The sequence below is a fragment of the Ascidia mentula genome, chromosome 1, assembly GCF_947561715.1.
Source record: "Ascidia mentula chromosome 1, kaAscMent1.1, whole genome shotgun sequence".
NCBI classification, from domain to species: domain Eukaryota; kingdom Metazoa; phylum Chordata; class Ascidiacea; order Phlebobranchia; family Ascidiidae; genus Ascidia; species Ascidia mentula.
The window spans coordinates 20,435,343-20,462,145 of NC_138566.1; the positions used below are offsets into that span (position 1 = coordinate 20,435,343).

General features: G+C 36.6%; 6 protein-coding genes across 10 annotated transcripts; 2 read left to right on the top strand and 4 right to left on the bottom strand.

Moving 5' to 3' along the window:
• Positions 1-221: 221 nt before the first annotated feature.
• Positions 222-2,164, bottom strand: LOC145899699 (putative cytosolic iron-sulfur protein assembly protein CIAO1 homolog). 2 transcript variants are annotated; one of them, XM_082988596.1, is made up of 6 exons: positions 1,977-2,164; positions 1,576-1,836; positions 1,422-1,510; positions 1,152-1,353; positions 1,004-1,083; positions 222-947 (listed from the first exon to the last, which is right to left on the bottom strand). In XM_082988596.1, exons 1-6 carry the CDS (start codon positions 2,110-2,112, stop codon positions 699-701), a joined length of 1,017 nt encoding a protein of 338 aa, XP_082844722.1. In that variant the 5' UTR covers positions 2,113-2,164; the 3' UTR covers positions 222-698. The 2 variants fall into 2 exon arrangements, with proteins under 2 accessions (XP_082844722.1, XP_082844730.1); XM_082988604.1 differs by having other exon boundaries at positions 222-933; positions 996-1,083.
• A 1,943-nt stretch (positions 2,165-4,107) lies between these two features.
• LOC145887689 (uncharacterized) lies at positions 4,108-11,517 on the top strand. Its single transcript, XM_082978867.1, has 24 exons — positions 4,108-4,257; positions 4,345-4,414; positions 4,547-4,674; positions 4,917-5,063; positions 5,226-5,360; positions 5,906-6,026; positions 6,098-6,227; positions 6,384-6,500; positions 6,892-7,124; positions 7,188-7,245; positions 7,360-7,585; positions 7,653-7,751; positions 7,810-7,964; positions 8,023-8,180; positions 8,425-8,592; positions 8,669-8,789; positions 8,980-9,570; positions 9,634-9,896; positions 9,957-10,113; positions 10,185-10,330; positions 10,447-10,539; positions 10,605-10,781; positions 10,850-11,006; positions 11,064-11,517. The coding sequence occupies exons 1-24, from the start codon at positions 4,240-4,242 to the stop codon at positions 11,317-11,319; spliced, it is 3,924 nt and encodes a 1,307-aa protein (XP_082834993.1). The 5' UTR covers positions 4,108-4,239; the 3' UTR covers positions 11,320-11,517.
• A 65-nt stretch (positions 11,518-11,582) lies between these two features.
• Positions 11,583-16,571, bottom strand: LOC145887690 (U2 snRNP-associated SURP motif-containing protein-like). 2 transcript variants are annotated; one of them, XM_082978869.1, is made up of 21 exons: positions 16,491-16,571; positions 16,174-16,387; positions 15,816-15,940; positions 15,445-15,658; positions 15,181-15,323; positions 14,986-15,091; positions 14,713-14,927; positions 14,526-14,569; positions 14,261-14,365; positions 14,133-14,199; positions 13,855-14,072; positions 13,550-13,792; positions 13,284-13,494; positions 13,044-13,203; positions 12,805-12,965; positions 12,677-12,748; positions 12,499-12,609; positions 12,306-12,373; positions 12,150-12,247; positions 11,971-12,064; positions 11,583-11,905 (listed from the first exon to the last, which is right to left on the bottom strand). In XM_082978869.1, the coding sequence occupies exons 1-21, from the start codon at positions 16,494-16,496 to the stop codon at positions 11,770-11,772; spliced, it is 2,811 nt and encodes a 936-aa protein (XP_082834995.1). In that variant the 5' UTR covers positions 16,497-16,571; the 3' UTR covers positions 11,583-11,769. The 2 variants fall into 2 exon arrangements, with proteins under 2 accessions (XP_082834995.1, XP_082834994.1); XM_082978868.1 differs by having other exon boundaries at positions 12,150-12,250.
• A 502-nt stretch (positions 16,572-17,073) lies between these two features.
• LOC145902822 (lisH domain-containing protein ARMC9-like) lies at positions 17,074-23,364 on the bottom strand. Its single transcript, XM_082991244.1, has 18 exons — positions 23,173-23,364; positions 22,772-22,939; positions 22,601-22,652; positions 22,340-22,437; positions 22,057-22,149; positions 21,666-21,791; positions 21,377-21,594; positions 20,493-20,624; positions 20,192-20,382; positions 19,877-20,053; positions 19,663-19,814; positions 19,460-19,590; positions 19,249-19,381; positions 19,062-19,190; positions 18,626-18,799; positions 18,352-18,488; positions 18,017-18,145; positions 17,074-17,680 (listed from the first exon to the last, which is right to left on the bottom strand). Exons 1-18 carry the CDS (start codon positions 23,347-23,349, stop codon positions 17,458-17,460), a joined length of 2,640 nt encoding a protein of 879 aa, XP_082847370.1. The 5' UTR covers positions 23,350-23,364; the 3' UTR covers positions 17,074-17,457.
• A 666-nt stretch (positions 23,365-24,030) lies between these two features.
• On the top strand, positions 24,031-25,616 carry LOC145901783 (DNA replication complex GINS protein SLD5-like). Of its 3 annotated transcripts, XM_082989582.1 has the most exons (6): positions 24,033-24,318; positions 24,372-24,497; positions 24,552-24,724; positions 24,784-24,872; positions 24,929-25,112; positions 25,490-25,616. In XM_082989582.1, the coding sequence occupies exons 1-6, from the start codon at positions 24,226-24,228 to the stop codon at positions 25,500-25,502; spliced, it is 678 nt and encodes a 225-aa protein (XP_082845708.1). In that variant the 5' UTR covers positions 24,033-24,225; the 3' UTR covers positions 25,503-25,616. The 3 variants fall into 3 exon arrangements, with proteins under 3 accessions (XP_082845703.1, XP_082845708.1, XP_082845715.1); XM_082989577.1 differs by having other exon boundaries at positions 24,031-24,318; positions 24,372-24,724; XM_082989589.1 differs by lacking the exon at positions 25,490-25,616 and having other exon boundaries at positions 24,929-25,127.
• Positions 25,241-26,287, bottom strand: LOC145901801 (uncharacterized). The gene is made up of 4 exons (XM_082989602.1): positions 26,148-26,287; positions 25,837-26,021; positions 25,614-25,777; positions 25,241-25,547 (listed from the first exon to the last, which is right to left on the bottom strand). Exons 1-4 carry the CDS (start codon positions 26,177-26,179, stop codon positions 25,248-25,250), a joined length of 681 nt encoding a protein of 226 aa, XP_082845728.1. The 5' UTR covers positions 26,180-26,287; the 3' UTR covers positions 25,241-25,247.
• Between the last annotated feature and the right edge of the window lie 516 nt (positions 26,288-26,803).

Sequence of the window (26,803 nt, forward strand, 5' to 3'; positions counted from 1 at the left end):
TATTGGCACTTGGTCTGGAGAACTCAAAGTAAGATAGAATAAAAACGTCTTTACTTGTCGATCATCCAGTTAAGATTTGTATCTTGCTCCTACTTGTCAGCTTTCCAACTCTGAAGATGTTAACGGAAGACTAATACTGCGATGTAAGGTTTGGTGCTAATGTGCTGGGTTAACCGTAATGCTGTATTCAATCACATGGTCTCGCACTGATAGAATAGTAGCAAAACAAATCCTTTTTTTATTTTACGTCGGTTTGGATGGCGAAAATCCGTCCATACCAACAGGTCATACTAAGGACGCCAAAACGTACATTATTTTTATCAACGGTAACAAGTAGGGTAAAACCAACCACAAAATAATCAATATTACCATAATTGGGTGTTGCACAAAATGACAAAACAAAGAACATGGAGAAAAGCGTGCTGTCTTTAAATGCAGTTCTACACGGTGTTTTTGCAATGGTGGGGCAGTGTACAACAAGTTACTTTGGTGCAGTATTTCTTTAAGAATCACCATACAAATAAACACGTTTTTAGTAAAAGAATATCAGAATATTCATGGATTTAACTATAAAAAATATTACGGTTCTCAGAATTGTTGTTTTTTTATGCAAAGTCTTTTTTGTGTCAATCACGGTTCTTGATAACAAACTGGGATGAAAAGAAATTGTCACAAAGACTGAGACAAAAAAAATTCTGCTACTCGCCAGATATTTTCCAAAGTTTTACTGTATTGTCATCACTACATGAAGCAAGCAATCCAGTCTGGCAGGGATTCCAATTGACAGCATTTACATCTTGTTCATGAGCATAATGTTGTTTACATGCCATTTCATAAACAGGCTGTGTGCTGTCACCTGATGAAAAGTCCTCACAAAATACACTTACAGAGTTGTCACCACAAGCTGCCGCTATCATATCTGTTTCATGACACCTAAATTTTTCGGTCTAAAATACACATCATCATTGTAAAACTGAAAAAAACACACATCTTACCAACTAACAGAGTAGATTGGTCGTTCATGATAACCTGATATTGTGCAAACACTCTTCCACGTAGGATCTTCACCTCTTGTTGGAATTCCTATCAATAGTGCAAGTAGAACTAAAATAATCAATCCAAGTGGTAAAGTGTGCAAGTGGTATACCAACCCTCCATGTTTCCTGGAGCAAATTTTTGCCAAATTCGCATGGTTTTGTCATCTGAGACAGATACAAGCTTTGAACCATCTCTGGACCAATCACAGGACCATACAGTTGAAGTGTGGCCACTCAAAGTTGCAAAAGAAATCCAATCATCGTCATCTTCCTTAAACAGTTTTAGATCATTGTCATAGCTAGCAGATGCCAGAATCTGCCAAAAGAAAAGCAAATTCATATGATGAATTGCAGTGCAATATTTTAAAGATGTCCAGCACATACATCTTCTGTAGGATGCCAGGCAACATCTTTCACATCTTGAGCGTGAGACGTAAGAACCCCAGCACACTCAAAGTCATCATCCTCATCAACTGTATTTACATAAAATAAATGTTATGGTATCCTAGTTTAATACATGAATGTTAAGATCACCCACCTGTCCAAATCCAGACAGACTTGTCCCTTGAACATGTTGCAAGATAAGCTCCAGACTGAGACCATCCCACACTTTTTACCTCATTTTCATGCCCTTCTAATGTTGCAGATGATTCAAACTGTCCAGACTTTTTGTCCCAAATGCAGATGGTGGCATCAAAGCTTGCAGATGCTAGCATATTGCCACATGGTGACCAAGCAACTCGCCGAATTGTTCTTTGATGACCATCTTGTAGAATTGATTTGCATATCCAATTGTCACCTGCATGATTATATAATATGAAAAAAAATTAATTACCTGACACAGAGAGATTTTGATTTTGGAAAAGTTTGTCAATTACAGGGAGTTTCATGTTTCAGCAAAATAAGCCTAAATTTATAAGGAGTGGATCTAAAACTGACCTTCTAAACCCCATATTCTGATGGTTTTATCTGTTCCACATGAGGCCAAGAGTGTGCCGGTGGCATTCCACTTTACATCCCATACTCTGTCAGTGTGGCCAGCAAGTGTGGCGACACATTCTAACACAGGAGTCATTCAGATATTGCCTTTAGCACAAATCCCTACCACACGATCACTGCCAATACTAACGTGGGATACAAAAGGAAAATTTTCCTTTGCGAAACCATGAATGTGAGATGAGGACGAAAGTATACATTCCACATCGATTAATTGAAGTGATCACGTTTGATTGCGTGTTATTGTCATAGATATAAAATTTAACACCGTTTCCAAACCAAAACACAGTTACGTTAACTCTACCACTCACACACGTTTAATAAACAAAAGTATAAGAAGCTGCTTTGAGTAATATCGTGTCGCTGTGCATTCACACGCAAAATATTTTTTTTCTGCAAAACCAGGTAAGGGGATTTTTTTAGTCAGGAAAACAAATGCGAAAAAGATTATGCTGGGGTCAGGGCATAGCGCACATTTCGGTGATTTTAATTAACGTATATGTAAGGTCTTTGACACTTCGCTAAAGAAATTACAACAAAAACACAGCGATGATGTAGGGCTATAACGTCGGATATAAAGACAACAACGGATAAAATAATACTTTCTTCTGGCATCAATATCTTTTTCTATTGGTCACGTGGGCGCTCAAATAAGTCTTCAAACGTCAATCACAATGCGTCATGTCACTAACAAACCGCATTTGATTAATATGATCACATTTAGCTGAAAAACGAATACACATATAGAATCACGCAATTTGGTGACAAATGCGTTTTAGAAAATAGAAATAATTAGATTCGTGTTTTCTAAGACACTTGAAAATAAACACAAATCTCTTAAATTACGGACGATGGCTACCCTGAGAATAATAACCCAAATATACAAAAGCGCATACAAAGACGAACGTGCAAGAACTATATTAATATATTACTGCAGAATTGACTTCTGGAATGCAGTGCCATGTATTTTTGTTATGATTTAGTAAATTACAACTACGTCATTCGGATAAACTTCATTCGGCCTGTATGGGGGCAACAATTCCTTGTTTGGTAAATGTTGGTGACGTTTATAAAAATTTTTTCAGGCCGAATCAGATAAAATAGTGCAGAATCGTCACCAGTCTGGATATGTTTTGTTTTTGTTTTGCGTAGATTCGTTATTGAGTTTAATTGGATATGATCTATGTGCACCTATTATATTTTGATATGGTACACCATATTTCTCAAACTGTGTGCTGCGAAAATTTGTATTGAAAATGACATAGTCTACCATTGCAATTGTGGTTATTCTTCATGACACTTTTTGGAACAAACAACGTTCGGAACCAAAATCAGCGCCGAATCAAAACAATTCATTCACCTAACCAGGGCCTTACTGTTGTTTTTCTTATATTATAACTTGAACTGACTCAAAAGTTTGGTGTGCCGCAACCAAAATAAGGGGATGTGTGCTGCGAGCCTAAAAAGTTTGAGAACTCCTGCGGTATACCACACTGGAAGGACAGACAACGTAATGCAATTACGACGACCAAGGTCAAAAATACGACAAACTGCAGCTCTTTGGTTCTCTGCCTATTCAGGAAAAAACTAATGTGCAAATAAATGTTTAACATTTATTACTTGTGTTGGTATTCGACCTAAACTTACGTTTTGCGAGCATTTCAAGTATTGACACAACACTAATCGACACGCACATCCAAGGGCTAATTTTTTTCAGTAGGTTTTTGCATATCCGAGTATGTTTAAGTTTGCAAAAAGGGTTTAATTGGCCCTTTTTGTGTTGAAGGTTATCGTATAGGTGGTACTGGTACATACTGAACAACAAGTTTAAAGGCCAGCTAGGCCACGCCAGTTTTTATGATTTTTTTAGGCAAAAACGAATCAAAAATTATGTTCTACTATTGTATTTTTAGTTGGAAAAACTGCAACATTATATTTCTACTCTTGCACTTATATTTGATAAACAGCATATTTTTGTGGGATATTGTTTTGTTACATTTACGTTGTTGCTAATTTTCCAGTTATATTTCTATGTTAAATTTAGCTGCACCACACACAACAAGGTTGCCAATAACGAAGAGACGCCAACACAGGTTTGGTAAAAGGGTGACAACAATTGTAAACAAAGTTAATTCACTAAAAATGTGATAGCAATAATAAACGTACCAATTCTTGAATATCTTGTATTTCAAGATAGTTGTGCACAATGAAGATAACCACGAAGGTATGTTAATGTGTAATATTTTGTTTAATCTTTAGTAGCCTACACGGTTCAAACAAAACTGCTTGTGTTATCAATTGATATTTTTAGGTCTTGTGTCGAAGGACTAAAGGGTCATTGTCCCAAACGCTTCATCTGGATATGTCACAGTTAGGCATTGGTTAGAAAACACAGTACTGTAAAATTTGCTTATTGTGAAATTCATCTATGAAAATTGTAAACAATTATATAACTGTTTTTTATAGCTTGTACGTTTTTTTTAAACTTAACTATGATTAATTTCATAATGCAGGAACTATTGAGGGCTTGGAACATTGTCCCAAGCTGCAAAGTTTGGATGTCAGTAATAATTGTCTTGAGGAATTTGAAAACTTTGAGTATTGTAAACATCTGTGGAGAATCAACCTAAGCAATAATAAAGTATATTTCACTAAAGTAATTTTCAAATAAATGAAAATCAAAACACAGCCAATTGCTGTGGCAAGAATTACTGCACTATAAAAATACATGTGTTAAAGACAAATTAATTTTCACCAAATATGTATGTTAACAATTATATTTATTTTTGTTTTAATATTAAAACACTAATAATTCATATCAATGGCATGATTATGTTTGCTTTTAGTGGCAAAAAGTCTTTTGTAACAATCACTTACTTGCAGATCAGTTGTTTGACTGAATTTTCAAAAATTTATGCACTTGGCTGCCTTGACTTATCCAATAACAGAATTCCATGGAAAGAGCTTGCTTATCTCAGAAATGTGTGCATTATGGATTTACGTTTGCATGGAAATGTTGCTCTAGAAAATGTAAGTGTTTGACAATTTTAACAAAAGTGGTTTATAGTTTTTTTTTGACAAAAATGCTATTATGTTTATGAAGTAATGGTTGCTATATTTAGAAACTTGAACTTCAGATAACATCCTTAGCTTGTTGCTAATCTATTGCACTCATTGTAATTTATTACCAAGGACACATACTATAGACTGCATGTGATTGACTGTCTTCCACATATTTGGATGCTGGATGGAAGATTAATAACTTCAGCTGAAAGACTACAAGTTTCACAGTTTTTTCAGGACTCAGCTCTTTCTACCAGACCTGTTGTAAGTGTATGTGCCATGGACACATGTGTTTTTTTAAAACTAGATATAATGAGTTACCTTACAACCAATATCTAATACGAATATTAACTACTCATGCAGAATTACAATATTTAAATAATCTTGTGTCAAACGCATTTATTGTTGAGAAAATATGTTTTGCTCAAAATAAGCATCTTCAGTTCTGGAATAAAACGGAAAACAAAAATAAAATGCTAAAAAACGAATGCTTGCGGCTGAGGCGCTACACCAGTGGCCCATTTGTTCGGCCAGATTTTAGCATTTATTTTTTAGCAGTTTAGTTTTGTTTTCCGTTTTATTTCAGAACTGAAGATGCTTATTTTGAGCGAAACATGTATTCTTAACAATAAATGCGTTTGACACAAAGTTATTTTATATTGTAATTCTGCAAACGTAAAGTTTCCACCTGTGTCATGCACAACAAGTGGCGTTAGAAAAGGTCGATTTCGGAATGAAAATATTGAATGTTATTAATTACTCATGTCTTTTGTAACACTTAATTATATTTTAAATACACAATTATTTAGAGGCACAAACTATCCAGGAACCCTTTCAAATCTTCAACTTCATTAAATAGTGCAACTGTTTATGGAGATCGAACTTGTCAGTTTGCAAGAAGTTTTCCGCGTAATGAATCGCATAACAGTGGTAAGCTACACTACAATAAACTGGAATTACATAACAGAGATGGTTTTTAATTAAAAGAAAACTGTTTTTAGAATGTGACAAAAGAAGATTGGAATTTATGGCAAAAAATGTAGAAACAGATTTGACACTTCGGTCAAGCAATGCCAAGGAAATTTGTAACTATCCCATTAACAATTGGCTTGTTAATCTGATTAAATATAGGTATTTTCTCTTTAACAATTAGTAAATAGTATCAATAGCAAATTTTAAATTATATGTTTTTGAATAAAATTTTTAAAATACTTAATTGCTATCCAGAAAAATTTAGCAAAACTTAGTAGCGATGAACAAAATTTATTGGGATCTTTCATTATACAGGTGTGATGAAAAGGAACGATGTAACATGCTGCTCTTGTTACTGATTGCTTCACTGGAGTTTAAAGTCCCGGTCGATCTTCTCAGGCAAACTGTGGAGGTGGCTAAGCTTAATCCACTGTAAGTAGATACTTGAGACATTTTACTGATTTTTTAAGTTGACCACATATTTCTACTTAGTGTTCTGTTTTATTGATGAAGAAACAACAACCTAGTCGACTGTTTTCCAACCAGTTTATCTTACAGAGAATGTATTATTTTTGTTAAAAAAACAAACGTTGCATTTTGCAAGTTGTATTAGTTTCTAGTGTCATAAATTCAATTTAAATGAGCTCAAAATGATTTATTGTTCACCCAGTATGCATTAGCAAAAGTCAAGAAATGAGATCTAAAAATGGCCAATGGCGATAAAAATCCAGTTTTTTGTGGCTTAGCCTGGAATCTGTAACAAGAGAGACACTGGGAACCTTTGAGCTAAAACAATAAAAAATGAATGTAAATCTTATTACAGATTTGACGTGGATTGCAAAAAGTTGTTTGATTTGGATATCACAGCGAAAATTGAAACCATATGCTTGCTAGTAAGTGCTTGTAAACTTGACCGTGACATGAAGGGTAAGACAGAAGGATACTTTACCAGTGGTGGGCTCTATGATCGGCTGTACTTGTGCCTATATCATGCTGTTGCACACCTACTTTCAGTAATAGCCAATGAAGGCAAAAGATGCATTGAAGATGTACATGGTTGGTGTCACTCATGTATATAATTTTATCAATGACATTGATTGATTTTTTGTCTTTCTATAGGTGCCTATAACAGTTGCCACCGAAGTTTAAGACCACATACCGCACCTGCAAAATCATGGTTTGTAAGAAATCATAGTTTGAATATTAGAAGTATATAACAGTTCTTCTTTCACATTTTTTTTATAATTTTTAATATTAATGCGCTAAAAAACCAATAATATTATATTTGTAGTTCATCACCAAATAAACGAAACATACAGAGACAAAAGAATGACTGGAAAGTCCATCAAAGATTGCTTGGCTCAGAGTTGGTTCTTTTGCTTAGTGTGGTTCCTTCATTTTACAACTACATTGCCCTTAAAAACCAGAGCATATGTAAGCTTCTTTACACAGCTACTGGTGACCCAAGGCTAGCTTCCAGACTTGCAAGGCTTACTGAAGATTTGTCTGTTGATGGGGTTAGTATATACGCAGCCAACACAAAAACATGCATAAGTTCAAAATTCCTTTTACATTTGTTTTAAGGGTGACATCAACTCCTTGTATCATGAAATTTGCAGAAGTGTGAAAAGAAGAATCCAGTACGCTGCTCAAAACATTTCCGAAATTCAAACAACATCTGAAGTATCTTTGTAATTTTTCAAGGAAACGGAATAGTTTTTATTTTTATGTTTATTTTCAGGTTGGAAGTGACATTGGCACTGTTCGGCTAAATGTTGGAAAACTAAGTGAAAATACCAAAGAAGCAAGGTTCATTTTAAATGCTGCCTTTTGTTATCCCATGCGTCCCAAGTCAGCGGTATTGTCATCTGGGGAACATTTAATAACTGGAAGAAGGTAAAAAGTGCATTCATAAACAGCACCTTTTTGCTAGTGAACTACTCATATATTATAGCCGACCCACAACCACAAACATCATACAAGTCAGAAAAAGTGTGACTGCACCTCAGTTGACCCTCGGAAGTCAAATATTGCTTGGTGCCCAGAATCTTGCAAGGGTCATAGCGTTACCTGAGCAGAATGTTGCCTTAGTTCAAATGGATTCGGTGCCAGGTACATCTAGTACGGATATAAACTGTATGGTTTAAATTTGTTTTTGTGACATGTGTGCATAATATAATATGCTACTACTGCTTGCCTGAACCATTTTCCCATTTCATCATTGCACTGATGATGAACACAGTAGTGTTTGAAATATCTGCTTCACATATTAACTTTGGCTTTCCTTTTCAATCCAGTAAGCATTATGGTATTAAACTGAATTCTGTTTGCATCATACATACATGTACTTACACAGCCCCGAATGGTTCTATTGTGGTGCAAACACGTGACACTGAGGAACATTATTGTTATGTGGATGTAAATTTGCTTGAATATGATGCATTTACTGGGTACTGGAAACCACAAGGAGCCATTGGCGATAAAATCACCTTACAAGCACCTTCACTTCTCACAGAAAGCTCTGGTAATGTGGTTGTTGTAATAATAGAACAAGGAAAATGCTAGAAAACTAATAAAATATTCTCAATAACTCTTTGTAGAGTTATCATGCGTGGATGTGGATAAGCAAAACTTGTCTCCCCAAGTGAAGCAACAGGAAATTGCTTTTGTCGAAAATAAACAATCTCGAAGAAGTCTTCGAAAAAGAAACATGTTATCTAGGTCGGTGCATGTTGCAAACCAGGACAACCAGAATTATTTCAAATTTTTAAAATTAGATTACAATTAAAAATATAGCTGCTTTTTAAATAAGATTAAAAATGGATCTAGTCTATTGGAATTATCTAGTTGTTGAAGTCTGTTAAGTTGATTGCCAAAAATATACTGAATTTTATACCAATATATTTTTTAGAATGAAGCCAAAATTAAGTGAAGTAAATGGAAGCAAGTCCTTTTCGCGATCAACAAATGAATCAAAGCTGTATACAAAAAAACTTGCAACACCCAGTTCTGTAACACTGGGGTCTGATGAAAATACCTCTGCAACACCATTGCGGCCTTTATCATCTATGTTTTGTGAAAAAATGGACTTGTCCTTGTCAGGAGCAGTACTTGAATCGGGAATGGTACCCATCGCTCTTGCTGATGAGTCCATTGAGGCATGGGCCGAAGAACCAAGTAAATCAGATGTGCATCAACACAGTTCTACTTTTATCACTGACACAAATAACTTTGACGAAGACGGAAAAAAAGAGCAACAAAGTTACATATTTAATCCAGCAGAGGGTGCCTTCAATGAAACTGGTTTAAATAACTTACATGATAAATGTGAAATCAACTTTTTCCCAAATGTACATGCAGAAATAGACAAAAATGACAGCAATGATTCCCAACTTTTTGATAACATGCAGCATAATGTTATGCTACCCATGACCATAAGAAAACATGATGTTACCCAAGATCATGCAAACGCTCTGCCAAATAATGATCACTTTCAAGACAGGTAAATTTTTTTTATAATGATTGATTTGCTGGTATACTTTGTATACTGTTCTTCTTTGCAAAGCAGGGAGTTCACAGGTCAAACTGAACAAATAGCGCAGAATCCAGACGGTGTTGTGGTGTATAAAAACAGCACAAAAAAGTCAACTCTTGCAACTATTAGAATTCCCAGTCCACAGAATGGGATTTCGAATGGGATTGAATCTGATATTCCAGCCACAGAAAATGTGTGTGAAACACAGGAGGAAAATGAGGATTATGTTCTTCATAACCCAACAGACAATAAAAATGACAATACAGTCATTGCTGATGCAGCAATTAGTGAAGGTGGTTTGTTTATTTTTTGCGTGCTCTGGCAATAAACATTAAAATATAATTTTGAACTAGAATTGACAGAGACTAGAAATATTGAAAACATTAATGAAGCAGTGAAATGGAACAATGACACATCAGTAAATGAACAACAGGATCTTGACAGAAAATCAACCAGACGTGTTCAAAGTGCCAGGGTGCCAAGAAGCAAAAGCATAAAAAAATCTTCCATGTACGTACTGGATGCTTTGTGTCTCTTCAATGTACGTTAGTAGTGTTCAACATAAACTTCATTTCGTGCAGGGCATCACGTCCATACAGTGCAGTTGTGTCTCGGTCTAAGCATGTTATGTTTGGTGACAATGAGCAGGATAGTGATTCAAGACCAGGAAGTGCTTCTTCATTTCAGCTTCAAAGGACTGAGGCTTGGAGATCCTCTGCTTCATCAGGTATATGCAGTTTGCCAACTTTTTTTGTAGTGTGGTGAAATAGTTGTTATGTGTTGATATCATAGTCTAGAACTAGAATAATAATGATATTCTTTAAGGTAGTTTTTGCCCTTCAGGTTCTGTGGCACTAGGAGAAGGAACTATGCCAAATAGCTTTGGATTTCACGGGTTTTCACCTCGCACTCAGATCACCTCAAATCAACAAAAAGGTCATGATTATTTGGTGTACCAATCATGTTTTTTGTAACAATAATAATGTTGTTTTGTATGACAGTTAAATTTTCTGTTGGAATGCACAAGCCCCCTCCACAAAGACCCACTTCCCCTGACCAACATACTGATGGCCCTACACTACAAACTGACAGCAACCAAAATGTAAGACAAAACACACCAGAAGGACTATCTACTGACAAGGAAGTGTTTGTTCAAAAGCATTCCCCAACACCAAAAGGTTTATGAATTAATAACCCCTTACCTTCGTGTGATAACATTGTTAGTAATAAGAACAAAATTTTAAAGGAACTACCTTACTTGCAAGCAGTTGGCTTGCTCAAGGACGAGATGTTCACTATGAAAAACAACAATACAGAAGGCTAATTACATCCCCAAGACTTCCAGGCTATTTGGAAGGTACCAGTATGATGCCAGCAAAGCCGAGAAAATTATGTGAGACAAGGTAAATTACTATGGTAATGTCTTGTGATTGCATTTTTACAGTATTTGTTCCAAGCAGTGTTGCCGCACCAAAAAGTGACATTGCTGTTCATCTTCTGCCCTCAAGACCAACTAAAGTTGCCACAAAGCTTGCACAAGCTTCACTAAAAAGCTTTGAAAGGCATAGGCTTCCACAATCAGCACTTGGGGGATCCCTTGCCTGGAACAAGCCTCGGTTTTCAGCTCTTCAAGATATAAAGAAATTAACTAACAAACCAGGCAGCTCCAAAAATATGCGCCCATCGCAAAGTTCATTGCGTAGAAAATATACTTAAAACTGTGTGTGCCACTCTTGTCAATGCAAACACTGTGCTCTTTAAATCCAATTGCAGTAACTCTTACCTAAACAGTAAACTTGCCTATTTTAACATGTATCCTACTAACTACTCAACACCCTGTAAATTATTTCAGAGCCTATTTATCAAATTTATTTTTCATTTTGTGCTCACTTTTAACCTTCTATCATTTAATATGTTAGACAAAATACAACTGCATATTTTCTGTACTTTTTGTGAATGAGTATTAGCTAAAAACACAGAACTTTTCCAACTTATTTAATGTACAAAGCATGAAATTATACACAAAGCCGATCAGGTGCAGAAATGCAAATATATATACACCATTCCTTGGATCTTCCAATTCCCTTGCATCTTTTCCAGTGTGCGATAGCTTGAGGTTTTCATGATTGTCAGTGTTAGCCTGGTTCAACCATATTCACCTAAAGCTTATCTCCTACTCTTTCTTTTCTTTTTCTTATCTCGTGAGCGTGATCTGGATCGTTTGGATCGCCTTGGGCTTCTTGAACTATGACGACGGTTGGATGGCGATCTGCGGTGTGAATGGCGCTCTCGCGATCGTGACCTAAAACAAGAAAGGTGTATGTCAAATATTTTGCAAAATTATGAGTTCTGGTTTTACTTAGTTACCTTGAACGTCCCCTTGGCCTTTTCTTTTTCAAACTACCCCTCTTTCTTGTGGAATCAGTTGACTCATCAGATTCATATGCTACAAGTCCACTAGCTGCAACAAACAGTACTTTGTACTTTTGCGGTCTCTTTATATAAGTCTATGGGTCTAATGTAACAATATATGATATGAATAATACCATGACGGGAAGGTGTGGAATCCTTGTGCCGTTTTCGTTTTTTCTTTCTTGCTCGTTCAGAATCAGAACTGGAATCATCGCTGCTGCTACTTTGGCCCCTACTTTAATATTTGCAAGTTAACAGTCACAATTTTGCACTGTTTTGCTGATTTTTACCTCTTTTTGTCCTTGCGTCGATCATACTCAGAGTGACCTCTCTTCTCTTGCATTTCCTTCTCCATTTCCTATTGAAATGTATTCACAATTTTTGGCTTATATTAAAAAATGTGGTGACATTGTTACCATCCACAATGGGGACACAAAGAAAGTCTTTCAAAACAGAATAACTCCAGAAATACTACTTGCTCACCCTTTCAAGAAGTTTTTGTCTGTAGTGTTCCACTTGCTCCCCTACAGACATGCCTGACCTACGTTCCCTTTGCCCAGATTCCAACTCATCTTGGAATTTCACCACTTTAACCTGCAAACATTTACAGGTAAATTGTTTGTTCGTGGTCATTTGCATATAAAGGTGGGAGAAGTTGCACCTCAATTTCTCTCAGCCTTGCTCTCTTAGCCTCATCCCACTTAGAGTCAGTAGCATCAGAGTTTTTTGAGATCTGTAATAACAGTTGCTTTGTAACTTCACTCCACACCCAAACATCATAACACATACATGAAGTCCATCATCTAATGGCTGGCCATCAATGTTTTGGCTTTCAAGCTGATCCCATTTTGATGTTGTCATTGCCTGAGCTTCAACGTCCTCTGGATCTACGGTCTCCCATTTGGACTGAACAAATCTGGGTTGTTCTGGCTCAGGTTTTTTGTCTTGCACTAATAAAAAAAGTCATGATTGTGTTACCATTTTTTTTTTTGATTTTACAAAAACAGCACAAGAATATTTTGGCATACATGGCATTCCATCTAATGGGTCACCATCGAGTGGAGCTCCGTCAACATCTAAATCATGCTTGGCTGTTTCCTCAAGAGGTTGGCCATCAATTGGATCAGCTGGTTCATCACCCGGAGGCAACATGAATCCATCCATTTCATCGACAGATGATCTTGTATCCTAAAACATCAAAACAAGTTCAAAACATCTGGTCTGTTTCTTTCCAGTGTGCAACAAATACCATAGACTTGATTGCTCACCTCTTCTTTTGTTTCTTGTTTGTCTCCTACAAGACCAAAAAAGGCATTTTGGAAGTGTATTAAAAGTTTGTCGGGGTAAACTGCCCAATCATCCCATGCACGAAAACATCCCAAAACTTTTTGTTTGAACTGTTCAGCTCTCAATCTGCTGCTGATTGCTTGGTGGGTTGTGTTCAAGTGAAGCATCACTTGTTCAAGGCGTGCCTGAAAACTGAAAAAAAGCTTTTATAATTATTCAGAATTCAGGGCAGAAATGGAATACAGACTGTTTTCGGAAAAATGATGCATTGGCAACTTTTGCTGAGCTGTTATGCAGAATGTCGGATATTAAATAAAGCCGTGCAATTTTTTTGGTCAAAGGTGTTTCCAATATTGACATGCTCTCAGTGATGCATTCAACAATTTCCTCTGCACTATCTGCATTGTCCAAGCAAAATGCCATGGCATCACCAATTGCTTTTTGTCTTGGTAACAAGCTCCTTAAAATGTCTTCCAATTTGTCACGATCTCTGTACAAAACAAGACACAATATATTTATACACTTAAACAAAAATCCAATAAAAACTCTTACTCTTCGCGTAACTCTCCTTTGGTTTTGTCAGCATCCTCAGGGTTTTCTGGCTGGGGATTAGAACTACTTGCTACAGGCTTAGATTCAGATGTTGCCTCTCCTTCTGAATCAGTTTCTTCCAAGCCACCAGAATATGGGTTGACAGGAGGTGGTCGCCACAGTGGGCCATTTTTAAATATACGAAAATCATATTGTCTGTATTTGGTGGGCGTCTCACCCTGAAAGTTAAAGGATTTGCGTTCATGCAAAATATCAGGTTATTCAGCATAACATTTTACCTGTAGAATGGTGTAGAGACGCCATCGGTAATACACATGAGCTGGAGTTTTGTTTTCAAACAAGAATCTGTGTAACAAAGCCAACATGGTCAAACTCCTCATTTGTAAGTTAACTACAAACTTATTACCTGAACATTGGATTGTTCATTTCCCTATGCATTATCATAGCCTCAAACATTGGCCCTTCTCGCACAACAAACTCGATCATTCGGTGAATTATAGCAAGTAGGTTCCTGCAAATGATTACTTAGAAATACAACTAACAGCCCACTTTTACAATTAATTATGCTGCTGACCTATTGCTTCGAGAATCAACTTACCCATACCCACACAAACCCTAAGATATCAGTTATAGAGAAAATAACAGCTAATAATGTTGCTGCAATTGTGTACCTTTCCGTAGGAACTACCACACGAACAATTGAGTTTTTCAATGTCTGTTGTTGAGATGGCATTTTCGTGTTGTGGAGGCAACATGGAAATTGAAACAGAATCGAAAAGAAGGAATGTTGGTTAACATTTGTGTGGAGTGGACTTTAACACAACCCCGCTACTTGCTAATGCTGCAAAAGCTACTTACATTTTCAAAGTCTTGCTGGTCAATGAAGTCTGGAGGAACGCCTTGTCCTTTTGGTTTCTTATTCGGATCCTGTGGCTGGGCATTAAAAGGCATTCCTGAAGGTGGTGGAGGCATCGTACGTTCAAGCAAAGCAGGTGGAACATAAACAGGGTGCGGTGGAATTGGCACAGTTTTTCCCCAGCCCATCTTCATCTCATATTCTCTTACTTTTCGGCCTGCAAAAACAAACATTCCAGTAAAAACATGCGCAGAAAGGGCTAAAAGTAAACACACCTTGCAAGTGACGAAGTGCCCGATCTGCATCTTTTCTTGTCATGAATGCAACAAATGCACAATTTCTTTCCCTAGACCTCTCCTCATCTGTACGTGGCCACATCACCTAGAACAACTCTCTATTGGTACCAAGACAAAAACCCACTAAAAACCATCACAGAGTGTTAATGAGGTTCATGTTATCCAAACAAGCACCTTGACACTGGCCAAGGGCCCATACTTCCCAAACACTTCACATAGTTCTTGCTCATCCATATTAGGATTAACATTTCCTAAGAACAAATTTGATGACATTGGATCGCCGCTTTCACGTGAGTTAGCAACAAGGTCGTCAAGCACTGTTTTGTGTAAAACAAGAAGTGGTAAGATCAAAATAAAACACTCTACACCAAGCAACATTTTTTAGGAAAAACGACAAAAAATATAGCGAACTGAGGAATATTAGTAGGAGATATTTACATGCTGGATTTCTTGACAATTTGTCAACTATGCTGTCATCCACTGGTTCAAAACGAGACGGTCTGCTGGGGCGCCTTTCGGGGCTTAAAGATATGGTTGAAGCAAGTGCAGAACGATGCTTTTTGGAAGAGTGACGTTGCTCTCTTTCAAGCTGTATTACTTTGAGCTCTTCTTTGAAAAGCTCTAGATTACTTTTTCGTTTAGCATCCTTTTTCTAAATCATCAAGAAATGTTTATTAGTAGTTGTTTTGCTTTTACCTTTGTTTATATATTTTTAGCTTTACCAAAAAATAATGATTAACAATCATTAGCAGATATATATTAATCGCAATTTCTTAATACAATACATGGATCCGAAATAAATAACATACTTTTAATGTAGGTCTGTCTGGTTTGTAAGGCTTTGGTGTTACAGATTGACTAGGGGGCTTTTTGGGTGCTTCAGGTTCCTGGAATCTTGAAGCTGGTTTGTATAATTTTCCTCTGGTTTGATCCACTGAAATGTACAATAGTTTCATCTCCAACAAATATGCCGACACACTGTATTTTTTCGCACAAATTGCTGATAAATTTTGCATATGTGTGCAAAGGGTACATTCGACATTTTTTTAATCTGGTTAAAAGAAAATTCCTGTAACATTTAGAAATGACTTGCTTTTACAAAAAAAGTTTGAAGTACATATAACAATACAAATATAGTTTCACATTATAGTTTATACACCAACTTACTTCCCGCATCCGGGTTGATAACATCACCACGAACAAAAGTCTTTCCTGCTGATTTACTGCCCTCAAACGATGCAACAAACTCCTTGTAAACTTCTTCAGTTTGCATTTCATCCTCTTTCTTGCGTATATCTTCTTTATCGCGTTTTGATAAAACATTTTTCGTGACGTTCATTCGTCCAATGCTGAATGCCTTCAGTTTGTTTTCGGAGATGGACTAGAAAAGGAAAACAAAACAAGCATCGTTGGCAAAATACTTCTCGGCACATAAATACGCATACACAAAAAAGCTAATAAAAACATAGCAAAAATTGTCATACCTTCATTGTGGAGCTGGTCCGTCCTGGTAACTCACATTTGCGTTACAAACTGCACAACAACCACGCCAGAGCAAAATCCGCGCATTCAATAAATATTTTTTTCTTTTTTACGTCACAATTTCAGTTAAACGGATGAGATAAAGTGTTTCGTAATGTTTTTTCCCAAATCGAAAAAACGTCTTTTCTTAAAACTAGGTTATTCTATTTACCTAGACAATTTTATTGGATTAAAGGATACATTTTCAACAACCTGCACTAGTGTGGTCCAGATGGTTGGTTATACATTTTTTTTAATTTTATGATGCAATGTTCGGCCGTAAATATTACTTTTATTCTGTTGCATATGTTTCAAAAAATGCTACCACTGTGATTAATGCCAAAAAAACAAGACAAAAAAGTTAACAATCTACAGGTTAACACAAGCTCTCGTGGTGCCCGGCAACATCGTTTTGATCCGACTCATTCTATATTTTCGTGTGAATTTAAAATGCAAGCTTGAAGTATTCTAACTTATTTACATAGATTAGCATTCCAGCATTCTTACACCGCTAAAATACTTCTTTACATCGGTCAATCGAATGAACAATTTACAAAACATTTATTACAAACCATTACGATGGTGCCAGTACGACAAACATAAAAAAGTAGAAAAATATTTAACCTTTGATAAAAATAGATACAGTGCCAAACAACAGATAAACGAGGTCAAAGCACCACCATAAAATCTAGACTCTGTGAAACATAAAATAACAATAGTACAGTGCAATCAAATCACACACACAGAAAAAGACTGGATTGTTTATATATATATATATTTGTCGCATTTCAACATTCGCCGGAATGCACGCAGTTTCCTACCAAGAAGGATTGCTAATGTATATGAATGAATTACTTGCTGACGGAAACTTGTTTACATGAAAAAGGTGCTGTTAACCAAAGTGATCAAGGATTGAAAATTGGAGCGTAGTTATTTTGGAGACCTCTTTCCCCGAAGGTCAATCCCAGATCCACCCGATCCTGAACTTCCCTTCGACCCTCGCCAAGATTTTCCGGACGTAGGACGAGATGACGGTTCACCAGTGGAGAAAGTGGGATTCATGGTAGTTGAATTTCTGCTCGACGTCAAACTGCGAGATTCCGGGGTTCTTGTAATGCGAGGGCGACTTTGAAAGGCCGACTGGTACTCCACCCTACGTACAAAAAAACGTATGGTTATTTGCGACGAATACCTACCAAATTACTAGGTACTTTTCTTGGGCAAAAGCTACTGCTCATTTATGGTAAAGGATAATTATGCTACAAGTACAACTGTACTACAAAAAAAATGTTACAAAATAAGATTGTGTGCTCAAATGATCTGTAATGTCCAGCCAAATATTATTCGGCCCAAATGCATTGTCTTAGAATCACTATTGTTCACTGGGAAAGATGCGTATTGCTTTTGTTTGTTAAAGCCGTTGGAAAACGATACATACGCATTGCACTAGTCCCAAGAACTGATTTATAGAAACAAAAATGCGACTTACGCGGGTGCCAACTTTTGCCCGGCGGACGACACACCGTTCCTTGATGGTGCACTTCGTGGCTGGGATGAATGGAGATCAGAAGTTTGTTCTCCAGACATTTCTGGCTGTGATCTGGCTGAATTGCGCCTACTGCAGAAGGAGCTTTAATCAAGTTTACACGTTTATTCTCGACTTGAAATATTTTAATATCACCACGCCTCGTTCGCACAATGGTTCATTTCGGTTTAAGTCGATTTTAAAATGGACTTGCAAAAAAAGTTATCGGCAGGGCGCGAAAGAACTACATTTCCGGGTACATCCCAAATGTATGTAAGTACGGTATCAACATTGATTACCTGCTTCGGGAGGTTTCAGCCACTTGTGATAGGCGATGCTTGCCTGTCGGCGGCCACATCTGGGATCCCGAGTTGGGTCTTGATCCCGAAATAGCAGGTAACTGCGCACCTCCCTGCCACTGTGCGCTGCTGGTTAACTGCACATGTTTGTAAACTTTTATCACTCTGGCAAGTAAATTTCCACACTTTTTACAGGATCTTACAAAAAAGACAAATACGAAAATTAGGCCGAAGTTTCTGCGTCCCCGCATTTTCCAACTTGGAATTCACTCACCGCATTTGTTGAAGAACGAAGAAGGGAAGCAGAAAGGTCCACGGAGCTCATGTTACTTGCTGGGGCTTGTTGATAGGATGCTGTCAAACGATGATGACTTGGGGTTGTGGGACGAAGAGGAATACTGGAGTCGACAGTTAGCAAATCCACTCCATGGATTGTCGACCCTTGGTTCTAAGAAATTGGGTTGACATTTTTAATCAATGTATACAAATTTGCAATTATCAATGTACGTGAATCGAATTCAATCGATTGATGTCATACTTTTTTTGACAACCTTACCCAGTCAGTTTGCGGAAGTGCGACTCAACCGCAAAGTACTTAATTGAGTCCGCTCGAATCGACTTCCAATCAAGTAATGAATCAAACAATTTCCATTTATGATGTCTGTACTGGCGTAGATTAAGTGACATAAATTTTTGTACACCTATCACACCTGATGGGGCCTGGTATTGGTGAGAATACCGAGATATTCGGTACAAAGAAGTTGTTCCCCAGACAGTTCATTTGGGCGAGGTACAATGATTTCATCCTTGTCCAAATCTGCCTCCATTGCATCTTGATCCTATAATACATTTATGGTTAAATAACAGCCCATATTTTTTAGCACAAATAAACCTCACTTCATCATCGTCTTCATCTCCTTCGTCATCAGATTCATTGAAAACATCGTTTTCATCCTCTTGCTTGTTGAGTTGTTTGATGATAAAATCCAGCTGTCGTTTAAATTCCTCTTGTTCCCCTTCCATGAAATCTCTACACAGAACATTCAAAGATTTGACTCACAGTGCATAATTGTGGGGGTTTGACATTTTAGATGTCGACATTGTGTACCTTAAAACAGTTTCCAGGCCCATGGCAACAGCTTCTTTTCTTACCACAGGGTTACTGAGAACACTGTACAAAGCTCCATTTACATACGGTCGGATTTCTTGGTTCTCGTTGCCAAGTAAGTTTGCTAAAACCTGTGAGAAAATGACAAATAGTAAGTCAGATTTTTTTGTTTGTCGAGAAACATATTATGGTGGATTGGATACCTTTAATACTTTTCCAGCGTCTTCTCCACATTTAAGTTTCCCAGAGCTTCTCAGACACAAATTCATCAAAAGAGCAACGGCATACTCAAGCAAATAATCAGACAGAGACTCCTGTTCAGACAGTATGGTGGTAAGCCATCTTATGAGATCGCCTGCATCACATTTCAAAAAGTGAACAAAACAAACCCTTTCTTCAGCACCGCAGCCCACAAACCTTGAATCATTACTGTTTGAAGGCGCCTTCTAAGACTAAGCTTTTGCAGACACCCGAGCAGATGTTCTTCGAAAATATGATCCACAGCATCTCGATCACTGGCGATACCACGATTTCTCCACAAGAACTTTTGGAGTTTTCCGACATCATCGGGTTTCAAACACAAGTAAGCTCGACCTGCAAAAGGTAATGAGAATAATTATTTAACTGTTATAATGCTTCGAAAAGCGATATCATCATTTATGATAAGAAATATTTGCTTCAATGTTTACCGCATAACAAGGGTAGGGTTCATAAAACTACTACATATTGCACCTTGCTGCAAAGATGACATGGCGTTATATAACCGAGCAACATATTGCCGAATTGCGACATCATCTGCTTCAAACAAATTAATCATCTGGAAAGAGTTTCCTCCGACGGAAGGAAAGTTGGAGCGACAGTTGAATAAGTCGTTGTCGATATAAGCCATCAAAACAGTATCACGTTGGTCTCCGGGTGATGATCTGCGCATGTTTTGAACTGATTTTATCAGACAATAAACATGTCCCCAAAATGGTAAAGTTAAATACAGGATGCAAAATAAGGTGATTGTGTTTTCTAAAAAAATTGCAACCTTGTCAGTCTCCATCGCAAAGCTTGTAACAGGAGTGACTTGATTCGGTTAGATCCGTCCTTGAGGTGTGACTTCAACTTGTTGTAGTCGAGTGAGGGTAGCAGTGGGGTATCATCTTTTTCAAACGCAACACTTAAAAAACACAATTCAAGTTCTCATACCGAATAATTAACCAAATATTGTCATACTTCACAACTTGGGAAGTTAAAATAGATAATTTAGGTCAATTCCAGTTTGCGTGCAAGTCAATTCGAACATCAAGAGAAAAAAAACAAAAGTTTCATATGACTGACTTCATTGTGTAAGTTCATTGCTTAAAATTGGCGACAGACACAGAGCCTGTATTGTTGGAATGCGGAAATTTGAACAAGGCCGGCTTGCACTAATACCATAAAAAAATTCAAAACATAGGCATGTCAAACTTGCGAAACAAAATGAATGTCAACAACTAAAGTGGCTGAGTGAAAACCGTTGCCCAAGTGTTTTGAAATGTTTTCGCTGCTAGTATATACGCATACAGCTAATTTAACAGTGTTTTGAATGACTTGTAGGGATAAGTAATGTTTTTTCAGGGTCAAAAAATATTGAAGCGAGTACTGCAATCGCAATATCAAGCAGTCTTAAGCTGGGTTTTTTTTTTTTTTCACTAAAAAATTGCTGTCAAATGACCGAAATGCCAGGAAAATTTAGGACATTTTCAATTTATTTTGGTCATTTACTGTATAATACTTTCGTTCGCAAAAATGTAAGCAACTTGAATAATCTACCAGCCAATTTCCTTTGGGACATTGTGTCCAAAATGGCTTTTATTTTTTGTGACATTTCTAAAAAAATTTGGTTATTGACAGACAAATGACACAAAAAAACCCAGCTTAACAGTATACCTTTCTTGGACTATTGAGGCACGTAACATAGACGAGGCAGTTCCTGGTCGAGTAAAATCAATGCTTGTTGAACTAAAGCTTGTTCCAACCGCTTTTCCACTGAACAAACGGGCGCACACTCTCTGTAAGTATTCTGCAGTAACCATTCTTCCATGTACAGTCTGTTCTAAAGAGTCTACCAACTCCGCTGTTATGCTTATCAATGTGTGGTAATCTGCCTGCAAAATACAAGTAAGCAGCGGACATTTGAAAGAACATTGTCGGATAAATCACTTTAAATTGCAATTACCTGTAGTTTGTTGAATCTTTTCATATAAGCACTACACCGTTTCTCAGCTTGTATTAAATGTTGTTGTAGGGATTTTGTTGCTTGTTCTGTTTCTTCTTCTGCCACTGACAAACGTCCCCGATTTTTCTGTTTTTTTGCAGTCAAAAATTTTGTCAACATGGATACACCACAAAATACATTTAGGCTTTGGCGGCTACTAAGTCCATATGACTACACAATTGTATTGCTGCCAGGCATATTCAATTTTGAAGAATCTGTTCTTCTGGCACAATCAAAGGTTAATTTTTATTCACAGAATGAAGCATCGTTGGATAGCAATTTAATATGTTAAATTGTGCCAGCAAGACATATTCTTTGCAATAAAAGTTTTAAAAACTTTGGCTGAACCAACCAGAAATGTTATAAGAAGAGGGGGTTCTGTTGCACTTAGTGCTGCACTCAAAAATCTGTCCACTCTTGAACGAAGGTCTGGAACCCAGTACGTCTGTAGAAATAATTTGTATCATTTCACACTTAAAGGGAAATACTAAATAGATTTTTATTACAGAGGGGCATGTTGAAATACATACACAAAAAAATCTTTAATACATTACTGATTTCATACTGATTTAAATTACTATTGTCCTTTATGAAATGTTTCAAAAAAGAATACAGCACTTGTACATAGCACATACTGAAAATATCTCTTTAAATGAAGGATGTTGAACAGGATTTGGCACAAATGGCAAAGCATAAAAAGGAAGAAACTCAGTAGTTTGACTCAGATCCGAACCTGCACCAGTTAGTGTTGCAATTTTATAAGTGATCAAAAAAACTAACAAAAAATGCATAGTACATTGTAAGCATGTTGTTATTATTTATAATATACATGTATTTAATTTAAAAAATTGTATCTTACTTAAGTGTTTAATTACAAAATGTTGATATGTTCTAACCTTTTGTCTCTAGGTATTTTTTAAAGTTTACCATTGAATTTTCAGAAGTACCCTGTGAAAATATAAAAAGGTGAAATAATTGCTGGTTTAACAATTATCAAAATTAAATTGGCTTTGCCTAACATAACAAATCATCAATCACATCCCAAAACAACACCATTAAAAGCTTACCTGTGTTGATCCAACTCTAATGGGATAAACTGCAAAGTGGATTTGAATGTAAAACTCAAGTCTCTGACATGTGTGATCCTTTGAACGAATGTCACCTGGAACATTTTCCTCCCAAAGGGCCCAAAAACTTGTGTGATTTCCACTGTCAAATTCTAACAAGATGTTGTTCTGGAAAAAAAAACAATGTAAAAATTGTCAAAGGAGAAATTTTACAAGTTGTGTGAACCTACATCAAATTAAGTTGGCATGTATTAAGCTAAATATGGAGGAGTAAGATTTTTAAATAAAGAACAGTGTTACATCAGTGGAAGAATAAAGTTATGTTTCATGTAACCATCTAATTTCTGAGCTGGCTGTAGAGTAAATGACAGTCCATAAAAAGTAATTTAAAAAATAACCACCTGAGCTGTAAGTTTTGATCCATCATTTGGCAATTTGCTTCCATGTGAAATTGGTTTTCCTTTTTCATTACATTCAAGATGAAGAGAATATACAGTTTTGTCCAATCCGGTAAAGGTCAGGTATTCCTTTACCAACTCATTTAGTTCAGTTTCGTACAAGGCCCAATCGGAACTCATTTTGTATATTGACTGTATCCTAAGAGACAAAAAAACTTGTGGATTAAGTGATTCATACTGATAAAATAAATAAAATCATTCGTAGTTTCCACCAAAAACCCAGTGCCAGTACAGGAATGAAAATAAAATTTTCCATTCAAACAAATCTACAATAAATGATCATAATAATAACAACAGACTGCGTTTAGTTTAAAACATCGGCATGCAAGATTGCAACGGTTAAGCGCACATAATTATTCATGCGTGACAATATTCATAGAGTTTTTTCAGAAAATATTTTTCTTGTTGGTAAGTAGAAGGTAAACATATTGGAGAAATTTATGTAGCAAGATAATAAAAAAATTATAAATATTAAACAAGAAATTTATGTGTTTGCGTTCAAGTGAATTTCCGTAGTAGGTCGACACTACTGTATTTGTGACGTTATACGCGGGAGATAGTAAAATGAGAATTGAAGTATTGAAGATCTTATCTGGCTGACTGGTTGCTAACAGGCGAGAAACTTTTTACAGAAAATATAATTGTTGTTGTGTGTGTTGAGATTACTATCGTGGTCATACTTCAAAAGCAGCTAGATTTTCTGCGAGGAAATCTTTTTATTAGGCCTATATGTCTATGTGAGAGGTAGCTAATAGCATAAATCGTAGATTAAGATGGTTTTATGTATAGCCTAATAGGATCCGTAACAACCTTGCGCAGCTCGTAGATTATAAACCGCTAGGTAAAGCATCCACTCAGATTGCACATACAGAATAGTTTTTATAAAGGTAGTCGGCAAAGTTAAATATCTGTTGTTGTAAATATCCCTTAGCATTTTAAATCATGTAATTCTAATGGTTGTAATCGGAATTCCATGAAGTGTGCAATTACCACCAAATGGAAGACTTTCTAAATGCAAGTGAGTTGACAGAGGAAGACAGTGGAGATGAACAACTCACAGCTGCCCAAGTCCTGGAAAAGCTGCAAGAGGTATTTTTTTCTCCAAATCTAGCATGTGTGCTTATGCTTTGTTTGATTTGCAGGCCTGGATGAATGAACGATTGTCACCAAACCTAATGGAGTGCAAATCAGATATAGTTGAGTGCATATTGCAGCAAATGCAAGAAATGGAGGACAACATCAATCGAGCAACAAAACGAGATTTTAAAGTAAGTAAGTGTGCTACGTGTTTTCCTAAAACGATAGAAAATGTTTTGTTTCAGGTGACTTTGCATCAACTAGAACTGGATAGAATTAGATATGTTATGAGTAGTTACTTGCGATGCAGACTTGAAAAAATTGAAATGCATGCTCCAGTCCTGTTGGAGAGAGAAAAGACAAAATTACCCACTGAGCCATCCAGGCTTTCCCCAGAAGAATTTGCCTTCGCAAAAGAGTAAGCTGTTCTATAAGCCAAGTGACCTTGTACTAACTGAGATTGTTGTTTGGTGACAGAGTTGCCAGCAATTTGGAGGCACATCTCAAATTGGTTGTGGCAAAGCATATGCCAACTAATTTACAGAACATGAACCTTCAGGATATAGGTATTATTTCATGTGAATTTTTTTGTTTATTATTAAGTGGCAAAATGTTTTTATAGTGCAGGCTCCTGATTTGGATCATTACGTGTTTTTGAAAGTAAATCACAATGAGGATGGTGTAATTATTGATGCCGAAACAGAGGATCATGGAGCAGATAAAGTTGACTTGGAGAAGGGTGCTCAGCACCTAATGCGATACAAACCTGTTGAAGCCCTCATCGAAAATGGAACAGTTTCACTTATGTAAATGGTCTACATTGTATTTGAACATGATGCACTAAATGACAAAGTCACAAAACCAAGTCTAAATTGCATTAAAAGTTCTTGTTTACAAGAGTTACTTCGGCCCCATTGGGTCTTATTTGGCATATGTTAAACTCAAACTTTATACATTGCCCAGGACCCATGCAACAGCTCCAGTGATATGTAATAGGCAATGTAAACATTTCCAGCTAAGCTAGCAAGATTTAGAAGTTGTGAAATTCCATGGAAAATCCCAAATTTCTTTGACAGCTGTTTGTAGAGCTGGTTTTCCCCTAACTTAGAACCGATGTTTGGAGCCACCACACCCTCTTCTTTTTCCAATTTAATTCGCTGACTTATAACTTTATTTATTACAGGGGTCAGGTATAAGCTGTTGACCAGTCCACTGATAAAGATTGCTCCAACACTGGCAACCTAAACATTACATTATTGTAAAATTTTATTTTTTTTGTAAAATTTAAAATCATCAGTACGACTTACAGCTATATATTCCATGTTTGTCAAATTTATCAGTCCCTTTATCTTGAGAAAAATGCCAAGCTGCACAAATGAAACAGCTCCCAATATCGCAAAGTAAATCGGAAAGAGGGTCCCCTGGATATGACTGAATGTGTGTCTGTCCAATATTTTGTACATAACAGGCCCTAAAATGCACATGAACTCATTTATCTGGCACACAATAATTAGAAAAAGAAATGCAAACCTGCTACAAATGAAACCCAAACAGTTATTCCAAGGTTTATGGCCCATCCTATCAAAAATGCAATGGTACTGTAAAAACAAGCACCAAATATTCCTTTTGTAGATGATGTCTTTTCATTTTGGGAAACATAATATCCAATCATCAATGTTACCAAAGCGGCCAATGCATGCCATAATCTGTTAAACCTAGTAAAAAAACAATGTATAAGTGATTCATGTTGTTTTTATTGTGAGATGCAGACAGGGCAACCAAAAAAATATACTAAAAACCAAAAATTAGCAAATATGATTTTTAAAAAGTTTTAGACCAACCGTCTATAGGTACTGTTTTCTTCAATCAACATAATTGAATCCAGGCAGTGTACATCCAGAGAATAGCAGTTAACAGTTTTGTACGGGCGTCTTATCAGAGTTCGTGTAAAGCTGCCTACGTGATAAAAAGCTGTTTTATCATGTCTCCGCAAAACAAATAAACACAGCGAAGTAAGTTGCACACGTACGATGTTTAAACCTTTATGCAAACACCAATTAAAAAAATTTGCAAAACTAAACTAAATACAAAACTTAAACAAATGTGCAAAATTTAAAACAAATGGTCGATTTTTTTACGAGTCGGCATGTTGAGTCCGTGTTTACAATTATGTTTATTCAAGCGGAACTGATTTTAGCCCTCAATCTGCTCCTGCTGACTTATGTTCGTGATGCATGTTACAGTGCGTTTTTATTCGACATATAACAAGGCCGTAAGTTGTAACGTGCTTCTTTAGTTTTGCATGTCGAAAATCGCTTTATCACTCATATAGCGTAAGTATTTAGAGTGTGCCACACACCCCTGGCAACGCTCTAGGTCCACTAAGGGATCCACAGATCCCCAGTTGAGAAACGGTTCCTCTAAAATACCATTGTAGGCATCGTAGGCATCGTAGGCATCGTAGGCATCGTAGGCATCGTAGGCATCGTAGGCATCG